The sequence below is a fragment of the Vipera ursinii genome (genome assembly GCF_947247035.1).
Source record: "Vipera ursinii genome assembly, chromosome: 3".
NCBI classification, from domain to species: Eukaryota; Metazoa; Chordata; class Lepidosauria; order Squamata; family Viperidae; genus Vipera; species Vipera ursinii.
This window is the reverse complement of record NC_139516.1, coordinates 20,766,178-20,785,241: the sequence shown is the minus strand read 5'-3', so window position 1 is coordinate 20,785,241 and position 19,064 is coordinate 20,766,178. Positions and strand designations below refer to the sequence as shown.

At 43.8% G+C, this 19,064-nt stretch overlaps 1 protein-coding gene across 1 annotated transcript in view; it reads right to left on the bottom strand.

Annotated features, from left to right (window-relative positions):
• Positions 1–366: 366 nt before the first annotated feature.
• B4GALT5 (beta-1,4-galactosyltransferase 5) overlaps positions 367–19,064 on the bottom strand; it is a 49,516-nt gene continuing 30,818 nt past the window's right edge. The window contains exons 8-9 of the mRNA XM_083358019.1: positions 18,294–18,395; positions 367–3,390 (exon numbers count right to left, since the gene is read on the bottom strand). Coding sequence (XP_083214145.1) covers positions 3,243–3,390; positions 18,294–18,395 — 250 coding nt within the window. The 3' untranslated portion in view covers positions 367–3,242. The remainder of the gene's footprint in view (positions 3,391–18,293; positions 18,396–19,064) is intronic.

Here is a 19,064-nt window from a genome sequence, read left to right as displayed (position 1 = left end):
GATACCGCCGGTTAAGGAATGCCGGCGGGTTATTCCCAGGGGAAGAGCGTTCTCTGTGGGCGCACCAGCCCTATGGAATCAACTCCCCATGGAACTTAGGACTGCCCCCAACCTTCGCTCATTCCGCAGGGACCTGAAAACCTGGCTCTTTGAGCTGTCTGGCCCAGGCTGAGGGGTTTTAATTTTTATTGGGTTTTAGTTTTAAATTTCAGGGACTTCATTTAATTAATTGTCTTAATCTGATTTTAATTTTTGTATGTTTGTTTTAATCCTCCCTGTACACCGCCCTGAGTCCTCCGGGAATAGGGCGGTATATAAATTTAATAAAATAAATAAAATATGAATATGTTTAATAAAGTTCATGTGTTGATTTCTGTAATGAAAAGGAAACTGAGTCAAATAATTAACTATCTAAAAACATTATCTTTTTTAAGTTGTAAAAATAATCCAATTGTGCCTTAGGCATACCTATAAATCTGGCTCTTCAAGCCACTGAATTGCACCTTAGTAACTCATTAATAAAGCAACATCATTACCATTTCTTGGTTCTTGAATATGTATTCTTTTTACTGAAAAAAATCACTCATAAGTTAACAAATACAAAAATGTACAAACACACAGGTGAATAAATGCAATGATACAATGAATTGCTTTGTTGAAAATTGTGTTTTAACACTAGATTTCAGTGCAAAAATATACCCCTGGAGCTTCACAGAAAACAGAGCAGCTCAAAACAACAGAAAGAAAGAAATTACCTATGATTCAATTCTATCTTTGACAGTAGATGTTTGGCAATGCACAGTGGTTGCTCAGATGTTAAATTGATTACAAAACAGTTTTTACAAAAAGAAGAGGTTCTAGCAAATAAAGATCCACATGGCTCATATAAAACATACAATATTAGCTGACAGTGCTGATGGAAATGAGGAAAACTCTGTTGAAATTTCAGCTATTAATGTACACATTTTAAATGATTTTTAAAAACACCATAACAACGCATGAGCTTGACAGTTATGTTTCCAACAATTACATTTACCATACAATAGCTGATTTACTGTATCTGATAAGAGCAACAGTGTACATTTAAAAGATATTCCACACTTTTAAAGGAAGGACAAGAAAATATTTTTTGGGGGGGGGGATCAATCCAGAACTATTAAGAAGTGAAACTGACTCTTTCACACCAATCTTCAACAAGTGCATTTCTTAGCAGAGGTAATTTAGAGGGTGTAGTAGAAGGATGCATAATCTATTTTTAAAGTGTGTGTGTGTGTGTGTGTGTGAGGGCATCACTGCCAAATAGCTGTTTGGAAATGTCAAGGTGAATTAAGACAGATTGAAACACATTTTCAACCGAAGCACCATTAAATAAAATGTTAATTTCTACTAGACTTCCAAGTTTAAAAAAAATAAAAAAAAATACATATGAATTATTCACAACTGAAAATTATCAAAATGTAGAAGTCTTTATTGCTTCATGTGCCATTAAAAGAATAAAAGCTAAGTTATTACCTCTGCAGCAACCATAAAGGTTTTATTATGAAACATTTTAAAGCCTACTTATCAGCAAATTCAAGAACAGACCAACTGCACTTTCATTATCAGCCGATAAGATGCACACATGCACGCTTTCTCTCACACACACAAACACACACTCACCCCTTCATAACTCTCAAGATTCAAGAAAATAGGTCTGGTTAATCACCTCCACAATAGTTGTCTATGGGGGGGTCATATATGTACCAAACCCAACATCTAAAAAAAAACAACACACCTATACAAGTGAAAGCAACTGAAGGCAACAATGCAATCAAAGAGATTAAAGTACTTTTCACATTAAACTCTGTCTATAAATATATATTAAAGAACAATTTGTTTTACCAGAGTAAATACCCCGGTTTAAAAAAGTCTGTACATGCTATATAAACAGATGGGACTGGCTTTAAACCAGAAAAACAAAACAAAACAAAGGCACAAACCTATTATGGTAGGTTAAAACAAAAACTAGAGAGAGATTATGGACCAACCAATTCTGCCTGATATTCACATTTTTTTAAAAACTAGTATCAATGCCCTTCATTCTTTTAATTAAGAGTTGGAGTCTGGATACATTTATCCCAGTACTTGTACTTGTGCAATGTTTTCTCTGGTTAATAATCATACCCAAGAACTTCAACCTACAGTTTTAGTCTATATTAGTTCAGTTTCATTTACACAATAAATATATCAAAATATTATTCATATTCCCCCCAATTAAAGTTACAGAAATCAGTATAGACTTTTCCAACAGACTGAATGATTTGCAAACTTTAACGAAACAAAGTGGAAACTTGGTTAACTCTCTGGAGACTTTTTGTCCCTTACAAAAATGAAACAGATATTTTCTCTGATGTTCTGCTGTCTGTTTGGAATATGCAGTGGGTCAACAAAAAAAAATCAACAACCCAGAAAGGCTATGCAATTCCCCAAAATGCAATTGGCCTTCGTACTTTCATGAATAAAAATCACTTTCCCAATGCCAGATTCCTCCTTCTCCAATAAACACTGGTATTGTTTCCAAAATAACCAATGAAATGAGTCTCAATCCCACTAATAACTGCTTAAATAGCCCTGAAGAGAATTACTTGCATGAGTGTCATCCTGATGTACTGAAGTGCTTGTAGTTATGCTAAGTTGTAAACCTTCAGCTTCAATTTTGAACTGTGTTTTTAAAAAAATAAAGGAAAGCAATTTATACAGCTTATCTACATCTATACTTCTTTAAGAAGTGATTGTGTGTGTGTGTATATATATTCCTTCAAGCAAGTCAATTAGAAAACCAATGCAAACACAAATGCAAAAGAATGGCGTCACTGTTAAGATTGCAGCTCATCTCCAATAATGGTCATAACTTACAGGATAGCTTCCAGCACCCTAAGTCAAGAATCCAAGATATTTTTTTTTAGCCAAACTGGTTTTATCAGCAGGAAAGTACATTCAATCTCTATTTGTTACTGGAGATTGCTTAGAAATGGAATGCTGGGACAAAAGCAGCAGGTCACACCATTGTTCTTTTTAAAAAGAAATCAAAAAGCAAGTCAAGTCCAAACTCACTGACTGTGAATATGTCTAGTCTGATGATCTCTGTGCGTATTTTTGAAAATTATTCTTCAAAATACTGTGATCCTTCATTAGATACAAGATTATTCTTGTCCAGGCAACATCTATAAAACCATCTCTTGACATTCTCTTCTCATATTCTCTTAGTATTCACTCACCAGAGCCAGCTCTGGTGATAGATTGACAGTTATGTTTTTATACAAAGAATCATATGTAATATTTGGAAAATAGTTCAAATTATTGAGGCCATCCAATTCTTGCCTCTCTTTGGACTTCCTCAGCAGTGCATATCTATTGAAAAAAAAAGAAAGAAAACATTAAAACCAGTATTTTCCAACATACAACATAAAAGACTATTAATATGGATACACATTTTGAATATCAATAGTTTCTTAATTTATTAGAAATATCCAAGTGTAGCCTACAGGCATCAAAAGTCCATTGATGTCCACTTTAAAAGGTATGACTTTGTAGCCAGAATACAGATTCACCCTGATTCCAAAACTTTACATCCCACTTGTAGCTTCATTTTGTATTTGCATTTGTTTATATACACAGTACATAAATATGTACTTACAGTATGAACAGAGATAACTGGATTAACTGAGAAAACTATGAATAAATTAACCATGGGTAGGAACATTATATGAACACAATCATGCCTCAGAACTAGATATCTAAACTAGTATAATGGATTTGTACTGAAATGCTCTGATCCTGATAAATAAATATTGCAAAGAAAATATATGTAAGCAACACCAAAATACAGACAAAAACTAAAGCATTATACATTACAAACAATAAAAGAAGCTTTCCTGTTTTAAATTGTCCAGTTCTTTTCTTTATTTTTTTAGTCAATAAATTTTATTGATTTTTTAACAAAACATAAATCACTCAATAGTTGGTAAACAGTGTGTTGTCTGGGTTATATTTGTAAAACAATCCTTAACAGTTAATTTCTATAATCTATATTTCATATATTAATTTTAATTGACTTCCTCTTTCCCCAAGACATCCTTTTTTGCAAACATTGAGTTAATACAATTCATTGTTTGATAAATAACAACTGAGTATATTTTTTCCAATATTCCTAAAAATAATAATCATATTTGTATAATAATTCTTCTTTTCAGTCAATTTGGTTGCTTTATCATAAATCGTTACAATCCTTATTTTAGTTTATTTCTCCCACCAAATTCTAGATATTCTTACCAGTGAAAATTTTCTCAAATTTAATTCTATTTTTTCCATATAAGCCATCTCATACTTTTACATTTCTTAAGAAGTAGATAAAACACTGAAGAGAGAAGAAAAAAACAAAAAAAAGAAGAAAAGAAAGCAAGAGCAAAGAAACATAAGAAATAACATACTACTTAAAATACCGTATTTTTTGGACTATAAGATGCACTTTTCCCCCCAAAAGTGGGGGGGGAAACGAGGGTGCGTCTTATGGTCCGAAGGTGATCCGTATGGCCAGCCCCAACCTCCACAAGTGGAAAGCAAGGGAGATTGCCAGGAGCACGAATCGGCACGTGCTGAGAAACGCCGATCTCACGCTCCTGCACTTTCCCTCACTCAGTTTCAGCTTCCCTTGCTACAAGAGAAAGCAGGCTGAAACGGAGTGAGGGAGATTGCCTGGAATGCGAATCGGCTGATCTCGCGCTGCTGCAATCTGCCTCGTTTCAGCCTGCTTTCTCTTGTAGCAAGGGAAGCTGAAACCGAGCGAGGGAGTTTGCAGGAGCGCGAGATCGGCCGATTCGCATTTCTGGCAATCTCCCTCACTCCGTTTCAGCTTGCTTTCTGCAAGAGAAAGCCGGGCTGCAGGGCCGCCTCCACGGGTACTGCTCTAATGCAGAAAGGGAAGGACAAAGAGGGAGGGAAGGAAGGAAGGAAGGGACAATGGGAGAGGGAGGGAGAGAAAGAGAGAGAGAGAGAGAAAGAGAGGAAGAGAGAGAAGGAGAAATATTTTTTTTTTCGTTTTCCTGCTCTAAAAACTGGGTGCATCTTATGGTCCGGTGCGTCTTATGGTCCGAAAAATTTTAATTTAATTTAATTTATTAATATTTCTATACCGCCCTTCTCCCGAAGGACTCAGGGCGGTGTACAGGGCAAGAATAAAACATAAAGTTACAAAAATTAAAAAATAATTAAATACATGCCCATAAAAACAATAAATACATTAATAAAACCCCCAATAAAACGATAATAAAAACCCCAGCAATCCCACCCTCAGGCCAGGCCGGCTTGTTCGAACAGGTATGTTTTCAGATCGCGGCGAAAGGAGCGAAGAAAATACGGTATACTGTATATCCCTCCTAGGTTAATAATATATTTGTCTGCACAATTTCTTATTCTTTTTAACCATAGTTAAGAATATATTTAATCTTTAAACGTTCCATTTAATAGGTCTAGTCAGTGCTTTTTTTGTAAAAGAAAAAGGTGCCAGAACTCACAGATGTCATACAACCCGCCTTGCCTATCCTACAAGGTTCCATCCAAAAAAGGTGCCGGAACTCCGTTCTGAGCGTTCTATGACAAAAAAAGCCCTGGGTCTAGTCATCTAATCCCTTAACTCTGATTCAAAACATTTTTTTATACTTTTCTTAAATTCAGTCACATTTAAGTATCTAAAATGGGGGTGTCAAACTTTTGGGTTTTGGGTGTCATCCAAAAGCCATGCCTACCCCATTTATTTATTTATTTATTTATTTATTTATTTGTTTTTATAAACCGCCCTTCTCCCGAGGGACTCGGGGCGGTGTACAGAATAAGGTAGGCATACAGAATGAACAATAGTGAAAACAAACAATAGTAAAATACAAACTGGGACCCCAATTAGAGCTATCAGGCCAGGCCGGACTGCTGGAACAGGTAAGTTTTTAATTCGCGCCGGAAGGTGCGGAGGTCGGGGGCCATCCGGATTTCGGTTGGTAGGCTGTTCCAGAGGGCTGGCGCACCCACTGAGAATGCCCTCCCCCTGGGGGCCACCAGCCGACATTCCTTGAGTGGTGGCACCCTGAGGAGGCCCTCTCTGTGGGAGCGCACAGGACGGTGGGGTGCTGACATTGGCAGAAGGTGCACCCGTAGGTAGTCCGGACCCATGCCATGTAGGGCTTTGTATGACATTGTTAGCACCTTGAACTTCACACGGAAGGCAACCGGAAGCCAGTGCAGCGCACGGAGGAGAGGTGTGATATGGGAGTATCGGGAGGCTCCCAAGAGTGTCCGTGCCGCTGCACTTTGCACCAGTTGAAGCTTCCGAGTGGATCTCAAGGGCAGCCCCAAGTAGAGAGCGTTACAGTAGTCTAGGCGAGAGGTCACAAGAGCATGGGTGACTGTACGTAAGGCATCCAGGTCCAGATAAGGCCGTAATTGGCGAACTAGTCGAACCCGGGAGAAGGCCCCCTTGGTCACAGCTCCTATGTGATCTTCCAGGGAGAGCTGCGAGTCAAGGAGGACACCCAGGTTGCGGGCCCTATCAACAGGGGGTAGTAACTTGTCCCTGATGTTAAGGGATGGGATGTTCTGAGTATCCTGGCTTGCCGGTACGTACAGCCATTCAGTCTTGTCCGGGTTCAGTTGAAGCCTGTTCCTCCCCATCCATTCCCGGACCGCTTTCAGGCAGCGGGACATCACGTCGAGGGCATCACTGATGTTGTTTGGAGTTGAGATGAAAAGCTGGGTGACATCAGCATACTGATGGTACCCTACTCCAAAGCTGTGAATGATCTCGCCCAGCGGTTTCATGTAGATGTTGAACAGGAGAGGCGAGAGGACCGACCCCTGAGGGACTCCGCAAGCGAGAGGCCTCGGGGTCGACCTCTGTCCCCCTGCCAACACCGACTGCGAGCGACCCTGGAGAAAGGAGAACCAACGCAGAACCGTGCCTCCCACTCCCAGTCCCCTGAGGCGTCGCAGCAAGATACCATGGTCGATGGTATCGAAAGCCGCCGAGAGGTCTAATAAGACTAGGACAGAGGAATGGCCCCTGTCCCGGGCTCTCCAGAGATCATTTATCAGAGCGACCAATGCCGTCTCCGTGCTGTAGCCCGGCCTGAAGCCCGATTGGTATGGGTCTAGATAAACCGCTTCATCCAGGATCTGAGGGAGTTGGTGCGCCACCACGCTCTCAACAACCTTCGCAAGGAAGCGAAGATTGGAGACTGGACGAAAGTTATTCAATGAGGATGGGTCCAAGGTGGGCTTCTTGAGGAGAGGTCTCACCACCGCCTCCTTCAAGGCGGTGGGGAAGTGACCCTCACTCAAAGAAGCGGAGATGACCGCCAGGAACCAGCCTCGTGTCCCCTCTCGAGCTGCATATGCCAACCAGGAAGGGCACGGGTCCAGTAAGCATGTGGAGAAGCTCAACCTCCTCATAATCCTGTCCACTTCCTTAGGAGTCACAGGATCAAATTCCTCCCAGATGACGTCAACAAGACTGTCCATGCCTTGTTCTTCCAACTCAGCCCAGTTGGAGTCCAGGCCGTTTCGGATCCGAGCAATTTTATCAAGCAGATATTGACCGAATTCCTCGGCTCGACCCTGCAAGGGTTCCTCCCTCACCTCTTGGTTCAGTAGGGAGCGAGTCACCCTGAACAAGGCAGCCGGGCGATTATCTGCGGACGCGATGAGGGTGGAAAAGTAGTTGGATTTTGCCACCCTTATCGCAGCGAGATAAGACCTGGTGAAGATTCTTAATCGCAATCGGTCGGATTCGGATCGACTGGATCTCCAACGGCTCTCTAGGCCCCGTCTCCGACGCTTCATTTCCCGGAGCTCCGCAGTGAACCATGGGGCTCGCTGGGATCTGCGCCGGGTCAGAGGCCGCAAGGGTACAACTCGGTCCAGAGCCTCCGTGGCTGCCTTCTCCCAGGCTTCCACTAAGGCAGGGGTGTCAAACTCAATTTCATTGAGGGCCGCATCAGCATTGCAGTTGCCCTCAGGGGGCCGGGTGGGTATGGCCAGGGTAGGCGTGGCCTACTGGGTGGGCGTGGCTAGAGTGCATATGGCCTACTTGGTGGGCGTGGCCAGCTCTACATCATACGCATCAAGGGTGCCAATGGGGGCCTGGGCAGGAGTGGGACAGATCTGAGGGTCTCTGGTAGAAGGAGGGTCTCTGGGCCAGGGCCAAGGCAGCGGGGGCCGTTCCCTCACTGTTTCCAGGATGGCTTCGCGGGCCACATGAAATCACTTCGCGGGCCGGATCCGGCCCCCGGGCCTTGTGTTTGACATGTCTGCACTAAGGCATCCGCTGAGCTGTGAGCAGGGAGTGCATGTGCGTCCCCAAGCGCTGCCTATCAGGGTCCATTAGGCGCCTAGGGCGGTACCATCTGGTTGGCACCGCGCACCCACGGCGGGGGGTGGCAAAGGGGAAGTCTAGCCGCACGAGGTGATGATCGGTCCATGACAGGGGCATAATAGTCGTGGCACCCCCACCGATATCATCGCGCCACCGTCCAGACAAGAACACCAAGTCTGGGGTGTGGCCTCTCTCATGAGTCGGTCCAGAAATTATTTGCGACAGGTCCATGGCCGCCATGGAAGCCATGAACTCCCGAGCCAGATCGGACGATCCTCCCAGGGACGGTAGGTTAAAGTCGCCCAAGACCATGAGTCTTGGGAATTCAACCACCAACCCTGAGAGGACATCGAGTAGCTCGGGCAGGGCTGCCGCTGCACGATTAGGTGGTAGGTATGCCAGCAGCAGGCCCAACTGCGCCCCCGGGCCGTATCTCAGTAGGAGAGACTCACACCCGACCATCTGAGGGACGGTGATCTCTCGCGGGCTAAGGGATTCCCTGATGATAACTGCCACTCCCCCGCCCCTCCCATGGGTCCGAGGCTGGTGCAGCACCTGGAAACCTGGCGGGCAGAGGTCAACCAGAGGGACACCACCCTCTTGGCCCAGCCAGGTTTCCGTGATGCAAGCCAGGTCCGCGTGCTCGCTCTCCACTAGGTCACGAACAAGGTGTGCCTTGTTAGCTACGGACCTGGCATTCAGGTAGACCAGCCTTAGCATGGGAGGCTGCACACCTTCGCTCCCGGGACCTCCGGGGAAGTACAGAGGGTCGGAGCGTCTCACCGCTTGTACAGAGCGGAGATGACACTCCCGGTGACGATACGGCCCTCTGTTTGTGCACCTTCTGCCGTTCCCCACCATCCTGGGAATAGGATGTTCGTCAGTACGCCATCGGTTATTGTCGGCGACTGGTCCTCGTTTCTCACCATCGCGAATGGTCGTAAGCCTGGCCTGCGTTATGGCACCCGGAAGGTCTGCCTTCCCCGAGCAGCCATACTCTTTTCCCGCCCCCCTCCCTAACCCGACAAAAAACTTAACAAGAAACTTAACCAGGGGCCTCTTGTTGGTCTTGTGATGGAGGCCCCTGACCCTGCCTGGCCATCTCTCAGAGGCCCAATGGTCGGGCCCGTCATCGAGGTTTGATGTATTGAAGGCAGGACGAACCCAGGAGAGGGGGGAACTCCTGAGGGCAAGTAGATCTATGCAAGAATATTGAAGACGCGTAGGGAGCATTGGGGAGCATTGGGAAGGCGGTCCCCTGGGTGGAGCATTAGAAGGAGGGTCTAGTCGGGTAGGTGGGTATCTGGACCGTCACCCAGCCACTGCCACTTGGTTGGGTGAACCCCAGAAGCAGGCCACTCCCCATCCTCTCACGATGGGTTGTGATTCTGCTTCTGGGGGTGATCCAGGACCCACTCTGGGTGAAGCATACCCCATAGAGCTCTCACCTCTATGGGGCTGCAGGTGTAGGACAGGCCACTCTGCCACCGTGGCTTGCACCCAGGCCCATCATGTCCTGTGGGGCGAGGGAGGGCAGGGGGGTTCGGAGCTGGAGGAGGCCAGATGTTGATGGCCTCGGTGGTCTAGCCGCCGTCATCTCCAACGGTCAGCTGCATCCTGGCGTCTTTAGGGGTGTTGATCGGCACGGAGATACCGTCGGCACCTAGGGTGCGGGCCGTGGACGCCACGCCGCATCTAGTGGTGCTGCCGTCGAGGGGTTCTCGGTGAGATTGGGTGACTGGGGCCTGGAGAAGTTTAGCGCTGCTGTCAAAGGCCCCTCGGTGGTGGTCGATCGGGTCTGCATAGCTGGTCTGCGGCATCTCCTTGATCCCAGGGAGATGCCGCCGTTGTTCAGGAGCAGGCCAGGAGGACGAAGCAGGGCAACGACTCCGGCCCCGCTCAGGGCGGTTGCTGCGGCTGTCTCTTCCGCCGCCTAGCTGATCCATTTGATCCACGGGGTCTTTCCTGATCATCCCTGGCGTCGCTGTTGGCCAGGGAGGCATAATAGGGAGCCGAGGGTGGAGGCACCGGCCCCACTCTGGATGGCTGCAGCAGTTGCAGCGGCTCGGGGGCGGGTTAGAGGCGCCCCATCGCCACTGCCCCCGCCGGTGTTCGGGCCCGTGGGGAGATGACAGGCTAGGGCCCCGCGGGGTACTCGCCGTCTCCGCTGCCGACGATGCCACCGCCTCCGCTACCCAGCTGGTCCGCAGCGCCTCCGTTGGTCGCTTGGGGACGCCGCCGGAGTCGAACAGGTGCGGGGGTTGGGGCAGGGCAGAGATGTTGCCGTCGCCTGGGAGCCGGTCAGGGGGCCGGGGCAGAGCAGAGCCTCCGGCCCCCCCTGGATGGCTGCGATGGTTGTCGTGGTCCAGGGGCGGGCTTGGAGAGGCCCTGCCGCCACCGACACCGTCGCTGCCGGTTCCCTGAATAGGCGACCAGCCTGGGAAAGAAGAGTCGTCGCCGCCGCCGCTGACATCCTCGCCGCCGGTACCTCCGCCGCACAGCTGACCCGCGGAGACACCGCTGCCGCCCGGGAGCCGATCAGGGGGCCGGGGCAGAGCAGAGCCTCCGGCCCCTCCTGGATGTGTGCCAAGGGCCAGGGGGCGTGCCTGGGGAAGCCTTGCCGCCACTGCCATCGTGGCTGCCGGCTCCCAGACTAGGCGACCGAACTGGAGCTGGGGAGTCGTCGCCATCGCCGCTGTAGTCCTCGCCGCCAGCGCCTCCGCCGCACAGCTGATCCGCGGAGACGCCGCTGCCGCCCGGGAGCCGATCAGGAGCCGATCAGGGGGCCGGGGCAGAGCAGAGCCTCCGGCCCCTCCTGGATGCCTGCCAAGGGCCAGGGGGCGGGCCTGGGGAAGCCCTGCCGCCACTGCCATCGTGGCTGCCGGCTCCCCGAATAGGCGACCGAGCTGGAGCTTGGGAGTCGTCGCCATCGCCGCTGAAGGCGCCTCCGCCGCACAGCTGATCCGCAGAGACGCCGCCCCTGCCCGGCAGCATGAACAGAGGTAGAGGCAGGGCAGAGGCGCTGGCCCCCGTTTATAACGGTTGCCAACGGCCCAGGTGGCGAGGCGGAGATGTCCCGGCACCCCTGCAGCTGTTTCGGGAGGCAGCGGGCGGCACCATTGCCCAGCTCATCTGCCCGAATTTCTGGCCCCACCCCAGGGGTCCGCTGACATCCCTGGGGGGCTCCTGGGGGGACGCCTTACCGTTGGGGGCTACGGAGCTCTCCCCAGCGCGTCCGCCATCTTTGGAGCCGGGGAAAAAAAAATGACATCACGAGTTTGACATGTCTGATGTAAAACATTTCCTTTACTTAAGTCGTTTCAGCTTTTTTTTTTTTTACAGAAAAGAAGCATATTATATTATTTAGAGAATTCATCCCTCTTAGAGTGGTATATTCCAAAGTTTTTCTATTCCTTTAACCATATTAAAACAAATCTTTCTTTTTTAAGTATTCTCTCTGATAGGTCCTATCATCTATTTTCTTAGTTTCCATCTTAATCTTTTTTTCTTTGCTCAGTATCTTTCTTAATCAATGTACTTTGCTGAATCAAAAGGTTTTTACGTATGATCATAAGTGTTGCTGTAGATATAGAAAGTAAATCAATATCTTTGTTATGGGCAATTGCCCACTCCTTTTTATTAGGAATCTTTCTTCTTCCTTTTCTCTCCACTCCTCGTCACTTTTTGTCCCTCCAGTTCTGGGGTTTTCCCTAATATCTCTGTAGAATGTTTTTTTCAGTCTTTTTTCTTGTCCTCAAATTTGCTTTGTAGTGTTGAAATGTAAGTTGTCTTTTCCAAATCTAGTATTTCTTTAAAAAAATTTCTACTTGAATTGAATCATACTTCTTTGTTTTGTAGAATTCCATCTTTAAGTCTCTATGCTTGGATTTATGTTCAGTCATCTGTTTTGTCTGTTCCCTCTCTGCTATATTTTCCTGAGGGCTCTTTTGGAATAAAATTAAATTGGAGATAAGTTCACTTATACTTTCAAAGTTATTCTGTATTTCTTTGTAGTTGGAGATCATTGTCCTTTGAATTAGTTGCAGCTTATCATATACTTCCTCTTGTGAAGTATTCATTATTTCTTGGTAAGTGCTTTCTATAAATCTGATTTTCCATGATGACCTCTTCCTTCTTCACTCTTGGAGGTTTGTTTTTTTTTTGCTTCTTGGGAGTTTCTCCTCTTCAGGAAAGTAGGTAGGATAGAGAAAATCAATATTTTTACACAAATTCAAACACGCTGTTTACAATCAGCTTAAAGTAGAGCTTTTGACTTCTGTTGATTGTAGCTGGAGCTAGACTATGGAGTTAGCTAGCCTTTCTCCTGTTGGTTTCTGGAAGGCTTCTCCTGGACCGATCGGGGAGACTTCCGTCTCTCCTAGGTCCCTGGGACTTCCTTCCTTCATTGCCACCTCTCTGGGGTGGTTTCTGGCCCATTTAGGGTCCCCAAACAGGAAGAAACTTAGCTGGAGGGCTCGGCGTCCCGAATCCCTCAACTGCTTCGCTGCTTGCAGGAACTGGAAGTCCAAATTGTCCAGTACTTTTCTTACACTTCCTTGAATTTTCTAATATTGGTCAACCAAAGTATAAATTTCAACATGTTGCCCAAGATCTGCTCTGACCAATTCTGATGAGAAGCAAAACTATTGCATCCATTTTCCTTCTCCATAAGTCTCATCTTGAATCATTAAAAAATCCATTTTCATTTTATATAATGAAAGATATATTATAGTACCCTGGTACTATATAATGGCATGGGTCCGGATTACCTTAGGGAGCACCTGCTGCCAGCATCAGCTTCCCATCGTCCTGTGCGCACCCACAGGGAGGGCCTCCTTAGGGTTCCGCTGGTTAGAGATTGCTGGCAGGTGATTCCCAGGGGGAGGGCATTCTCTGTGAGTGCGCCCGCCCTTTGGAACGAACTGCCGATGGAGCTTCGGACTGCCCTCGACCTTTGCTCGTTTCGCCGAGACTTAAAAACTTGGTTGTTTGAATTGTCTGGCCTAGACTGAGGGATTTTAAATTATATTAATTAATTTAATTTAAATTAAATTAAATTAATTTTAATTTTTAATGTTACCTTAATTATGGGCTGTATTAATTTAATTTTATTTTATTCTCTCTTTTGTATTGTTTTTAACTTGCCCTGTGAACCGACCCGAGTCCTTTGGGAATAGGGCGGTATATAAATTCAACAAATAAATAAATAAATAAATAAATAAATAAATAGAATGCTCAACGAACAGGACTCACTTCTGAACATGGATTCAAAAAATCGTTCTGTTTGATAAAATTCATCCTTTATAAAGATTTCAGACAGTTTTATAAATATACATAAGAATAAAAACTTTTTCTGACACTTTCATTTTCTTACATTCATGAGAAAGACTGGAGCACAAATAATTAAGAGCTTTAATACTGTACAGTTCTTATTTATTCTTATTTTTCATGCAATCTTATTTATTTATTTATTTTATTACATTTATATACCGCCCTTTCCCGAAGGACTCAGGGCGGTTACAGGGTAATTAAAAAAGCCAAGATACAAAAGTTAAAAACCAAATTTTAAAAAAAAATATTTGTCCCTGTATAAATAAAACCCCAGTTAAAATAAGATTAATCCTCAGCCTGGGCCAGAGAACTCGAAGAGCCAGGTCTTCAGGTCCCGGCGGAATGAACGGAGGTCGGGGGCAGTCCTCAGCTCCACTGGCAGCTGGTTCCAAAGGGCAGGTGCCCCCACTGAGAAGGCCCTATCCCTGGGTGTCGTCCGCCGGCAATCTCTTACCGGTGGCACCCTGAGAAGACCCTCCCTGTGGGAGCGCACTGGACGAAGGGAACTTGATGCCGGCAGCAGGTGTTCCCTCAGATATCCCGGACCCAAGCCATTTAGGGCTTTATAGGTCATCACCAGCACCTTGAATCTCACCCGGAGGGCAACCGGAAGCCAATGCAGCTCGCGGAGTAGAGGTGTTACATGGGAGTATCGGGAGACCCCCCATCACAACTCGCCGCATTCTGCACCAGCTGAAGCCTCCGAGTGGTCCTCAAGGGCAGCCCCATGTAGAGAGCGTTGCAATAGTCTAAACGGGAGGTCATGAGCGCATGAGTGACTGTGCGTAGGGCATCTCGGTCCAGATAGGGTCGCAACTGGTGCACCAGGCGAACCTGGGCAAAAGCCCCCCTGGTCACGGCTCCTATATGGTCTTCAAAATTGAGTCGTGAATCCAGGAGGACGCCCAAGTTGCGAGCCCTATCAACGGGGGGTAACACCTCACCCCCCATCGTTAGAGATGGAATAGTCTGGTTGACCCGAGATGCCGATATGCACAGCCACTCAGTCTTGGCAGGATTGAGACGAAGCCTGTTTCTCCCCATCCAGACCTCGACCGCCTCCAGGCACCGGGACATCACAGCGAGGGCATCGCTGGGTTGGTTCGGGGTGGAAAGAAAAAGTTGGGTATCATCAACGTACTGATGATACCCCACCCCGAAACCACGAATGATCTCACCCAGCGGCTTCATATGGATGTTGAACAGGTTAATGTTGAATCATTTAATAGTTCAATCAATTGGGTTTATACATTGCATAAAACTGTAATATGGCTTAATGCTGTGTGAGTCTGCTAACTATGGTTTATGCAACAACTGATCATTAAATAGAGGGTTTTTGTGATGTAAAATCCAAGCAATACATTTTCCCAAGAAAAACTGACCCATATGTTTGCAAGATATAACTGAATGAATCACAGTTAAGACAGCTTTCTGAGTTCATGTGACACACTGAACTATACATTAATCACACTGATTAACATATAACTATTTTAAAATAGTCTATCTTGACATATGAATCCAGCAATGTAAAGCAGAAATAAAGGACATGATTGTAATTTGTATGATTAAGTGATTAAAAATATCAATGCTTTTAAGACCATAAGTCAGTAAAGGAACTGAAGGAAGATATCTTCCCTTTTAATTCTCTATTTATGGATGATACTATCTGTTTTGAGGTTCTGTTATAGAAAATTAAGCCTTCTGTCTTGTACTGAATAATTCTGTATTCATCTTTTCTATCATTTACACTTCCTACAATGAGCATGTCCACACAAATGAGTTACAACAATACTAGATGGCAGGACAGAGATTTCAGTTCAAAATATTATGAAGCAAAAGGAATATAAGCAGGTGCTTTTGTAAGAGGATATAGTTATCAGTGGTCCAATTCGACAGCAATGAACAAAGCAAGATAAAAATGTGCTGAAAAATGACCCTGAATGTATAAGAAATCTTACACTAAAATACAGAAACTATAACACTAAATGGTCTTCCAAGTCACACATAGGTTGTTACAAAAGAATTCCTGATATGCCGACATAGTCCTTTTTATTCTATAACATTTGATGCTTTTATATACAGTCACAGTGACCTTTTTATACATTTACTGCTTGTTGAAGTTTGAGATCCTCAAGCTGAGAACTCTCTCTTCTCAAATATATAATTGGGAGCATGTTCATGTGTACGTATTACACATTGCATACACACGTGCATGTGCATAGTTCTTGTTCCATATCCTGAAGCAACAATATATTGCATACCAGAGATCTCTAGCTGCACCCTGTTTAGATATGGCATAAATGTCACCCTTTCACCATAGAGCTATAACCTCTGTCAGCATATATTCTCCACTAGCAAAGTGTAACCAGAAGAACAAAAACAGGTAATGAATGACATGTATATCACATATATATTCATAATCCCATAATTCCTGAAGGTGCAATTTTCCCCTCCATCTCCCCTTCAGTAAGAGCAAAGAGAAATATGTTGCTGGGATAGAAGTCCCTTTAGTGAATTCCTTGTCAATCAAACCAATTAATATTCTATCTCTTGAAAATTACAGTCTAAATTTCTCCTTTGGACTTGCTAGCTGCTGGAACTAAAACAGGTAACCATTTCATAATAGCACAAGGAATGTGGGGGGGGGGGAAAGAGAAGAGACAGTGTGAGAATACAGGAGCTTTGAATAAATCAACTAAACAACTAAAAATGATTACTTCTAAAACAAGAAAGCAACAACTGTAATCCACAGGGGAAAGCATTTTTAAAAGTTGCTTTTGAAAGCAAGTTTCCCCTAAATATGGTACTCTAGAAATTTTCCTTTAAAAACTGTTTAAATGTTTAAGGTTTAGTTAAAGTAGTTATTCATGACTTAATGAACCCTAAAATAGGCTTTGACCCAAAGTAGTAACTTTTTTTAACTAAACCAGCTTGGGGTATTGAGCTATCTTTTGCTTTCCTTTCTGCGCAAGCATCAATGTCCCACAAACACTTGAAGCTACAGAGAAAACCTCCAAATTATAGTTGCTCTAGTTCCCAGTTAAGTGGTAACTTCAACAGCATTGTGAAAGCTAAAAGAAAAAGCAGGAAGAAATATCATCTCAAAAAATGAAATGATTGACTGGAGAGGAGAGATTGGAAAGCAGAACACTGTATACTATAAACTCATTTTGTGTTTCAGAATACTATTACTTGGAACATACACTGCAATATGAAATTTGTATTTTACATTAAAACAGGCCTATAAATATCTCTATGTGCTTGATACATACAAAGGCCACTCTAAAAGATACAACATTCAGTACCAAGGATGTCATTTCAATTCATTTTCAAGGTTATTACAAATCAATACTGATCTGCATGAGAGATCTTGACACAAAATTTTCTATGAGCACAAACTTGTCATACAGCCATATGTAAATGAAGATAAAGAAGATAAAGCTATGGCATCATCTTGCAGCCTATTTCAGTGGGAAGTAAATAGTATCCTCCCAATGGTCAAGACTATAACTTGAAGCCAGAACTGTAGTTGGGATGGGAAAATATGTGGGCTACAAGTACTCCATGTCTTATGACCTTTCATTAAAAGATCATTTGAAGTTATGAGAGCACTAAAAAGAAAGACATATGATTGGTCCTAACATATACAACAGTTGCAGTGTCCCCATAATTACACGATCAAAATCCAGGCATTTGACAACTATCGTGTACTTGCAACCATTCCAGGGGGGTTTTCATAACCATATCTGGATTTGCTTAATTTTCATGTGATTTGCTTAATGACTATTGCAAAAAGGTTGTAAAATCAGGTGGAATTCACTTAACAAATGCATCACTTAGCAACAAAACTTCTGATTATAAGTCAGAGACTACATGCATATCCTTGAAAGCAGAGGTTACAAAGACATTATGTTTGCCAACAAAATAGAAAAAGGATCTTAACATTTTGCTGAAATCTGTCTGAGAATAATCCATGTTTGTGATTTTCCATTAGAAACATCTCAACATTTGGCAAGGCTTACAATCGTTAGGAAACTGCTGGGGACAAATACTGTATGTATTGAGTGGAAAAACAAGGAGTCCTGAATTAGTTTGTTACATAAGATAATCTGAACTACCATTATTACCTATTCCACAAATACATATATATTTATGCAGAGATAGCAAGTTAGTTCTATCCTAGAATCATCTTAAACTAAAAATATAGTCAGATGATCAGAAGTCATAAAGAAAGAAAAGAAAAAAGAAAAGATTTGGGGTTGCAAAGTAAAGATCCACAGGATTTTTTTTTTAAGATGAACTGTTTAATAGGTTCAACCATCTAATTGGTGAATGCATACAATAGTTTGTCTACATCGTTTAAGAAATACACTGGAGGTTTTAGATGGTTAAACTTGATTTGTGCTTAGATTGTAAGCCATCCTGAGTCTTCGGAGAAGGGCAGGATACAAATGGGATTAAAAAAACAAACTTCACCATACGTTTTAGCTTTTAGAATGACATCCACTCAAACTGATGAAGAAATCTGCATATGCACAAATATTTATAACAACATTTTACTTACCTTCCTAAGAACTGAACTTCCCCTCTGTGATGATGGGGAATTGACTTGTATCTCCCTGTATCTCCTTCTGGCCGAGTAACCAAATATCCTGCATAGTGAACCCTGAAGGAGAAAAGGAGTCATTAAACTGTTTTGAATTTAGTATTTGCCAACACTAATCATTTGAGCAAACATCATTATTGACATTATTCATAAGCATCCCAACACACCTCCTAAATTAGCTTATTTATACACATTTTCATTTGAATTAGTTGTGTGGCAGCCTATTATTATATTCCAGGTAGAAAATGGAATAAGCTGTTTATATACTGATAACTATAAAGCTATGGGGCACAATTGTAACGAGTATGGTTATGTACTTGTAAAATCTGCTTATCTAATAGAGTAAATTAACTGTACCCAGGAAATAAATTTTATGGGTCAACTTAAATTATAAAAGTGGAAGATGAAATAGATTTTTTATTATTATTTATGATTATTATGATGATTATGATTATGATTATGATTATGATTATTATTATTATTATTATTATTATTATTAATGATTCCCTGCCTAGAAGACAAGCCCAATATATAAAAAACATATGCCACCCATCTTGCCTGGAGGCAAATCTAGGCGACTTACAATAAATAAAAGCAACCATATGAAACATTAAAACAATAAACAGTAACACTAAATTGATTTAAAATTAACAAGGATGGGAAGGAAAAGTAACTTTACATCAGTGATAATGACATGGCTGTGGAGGTGGACATTATCTACTCTAGACG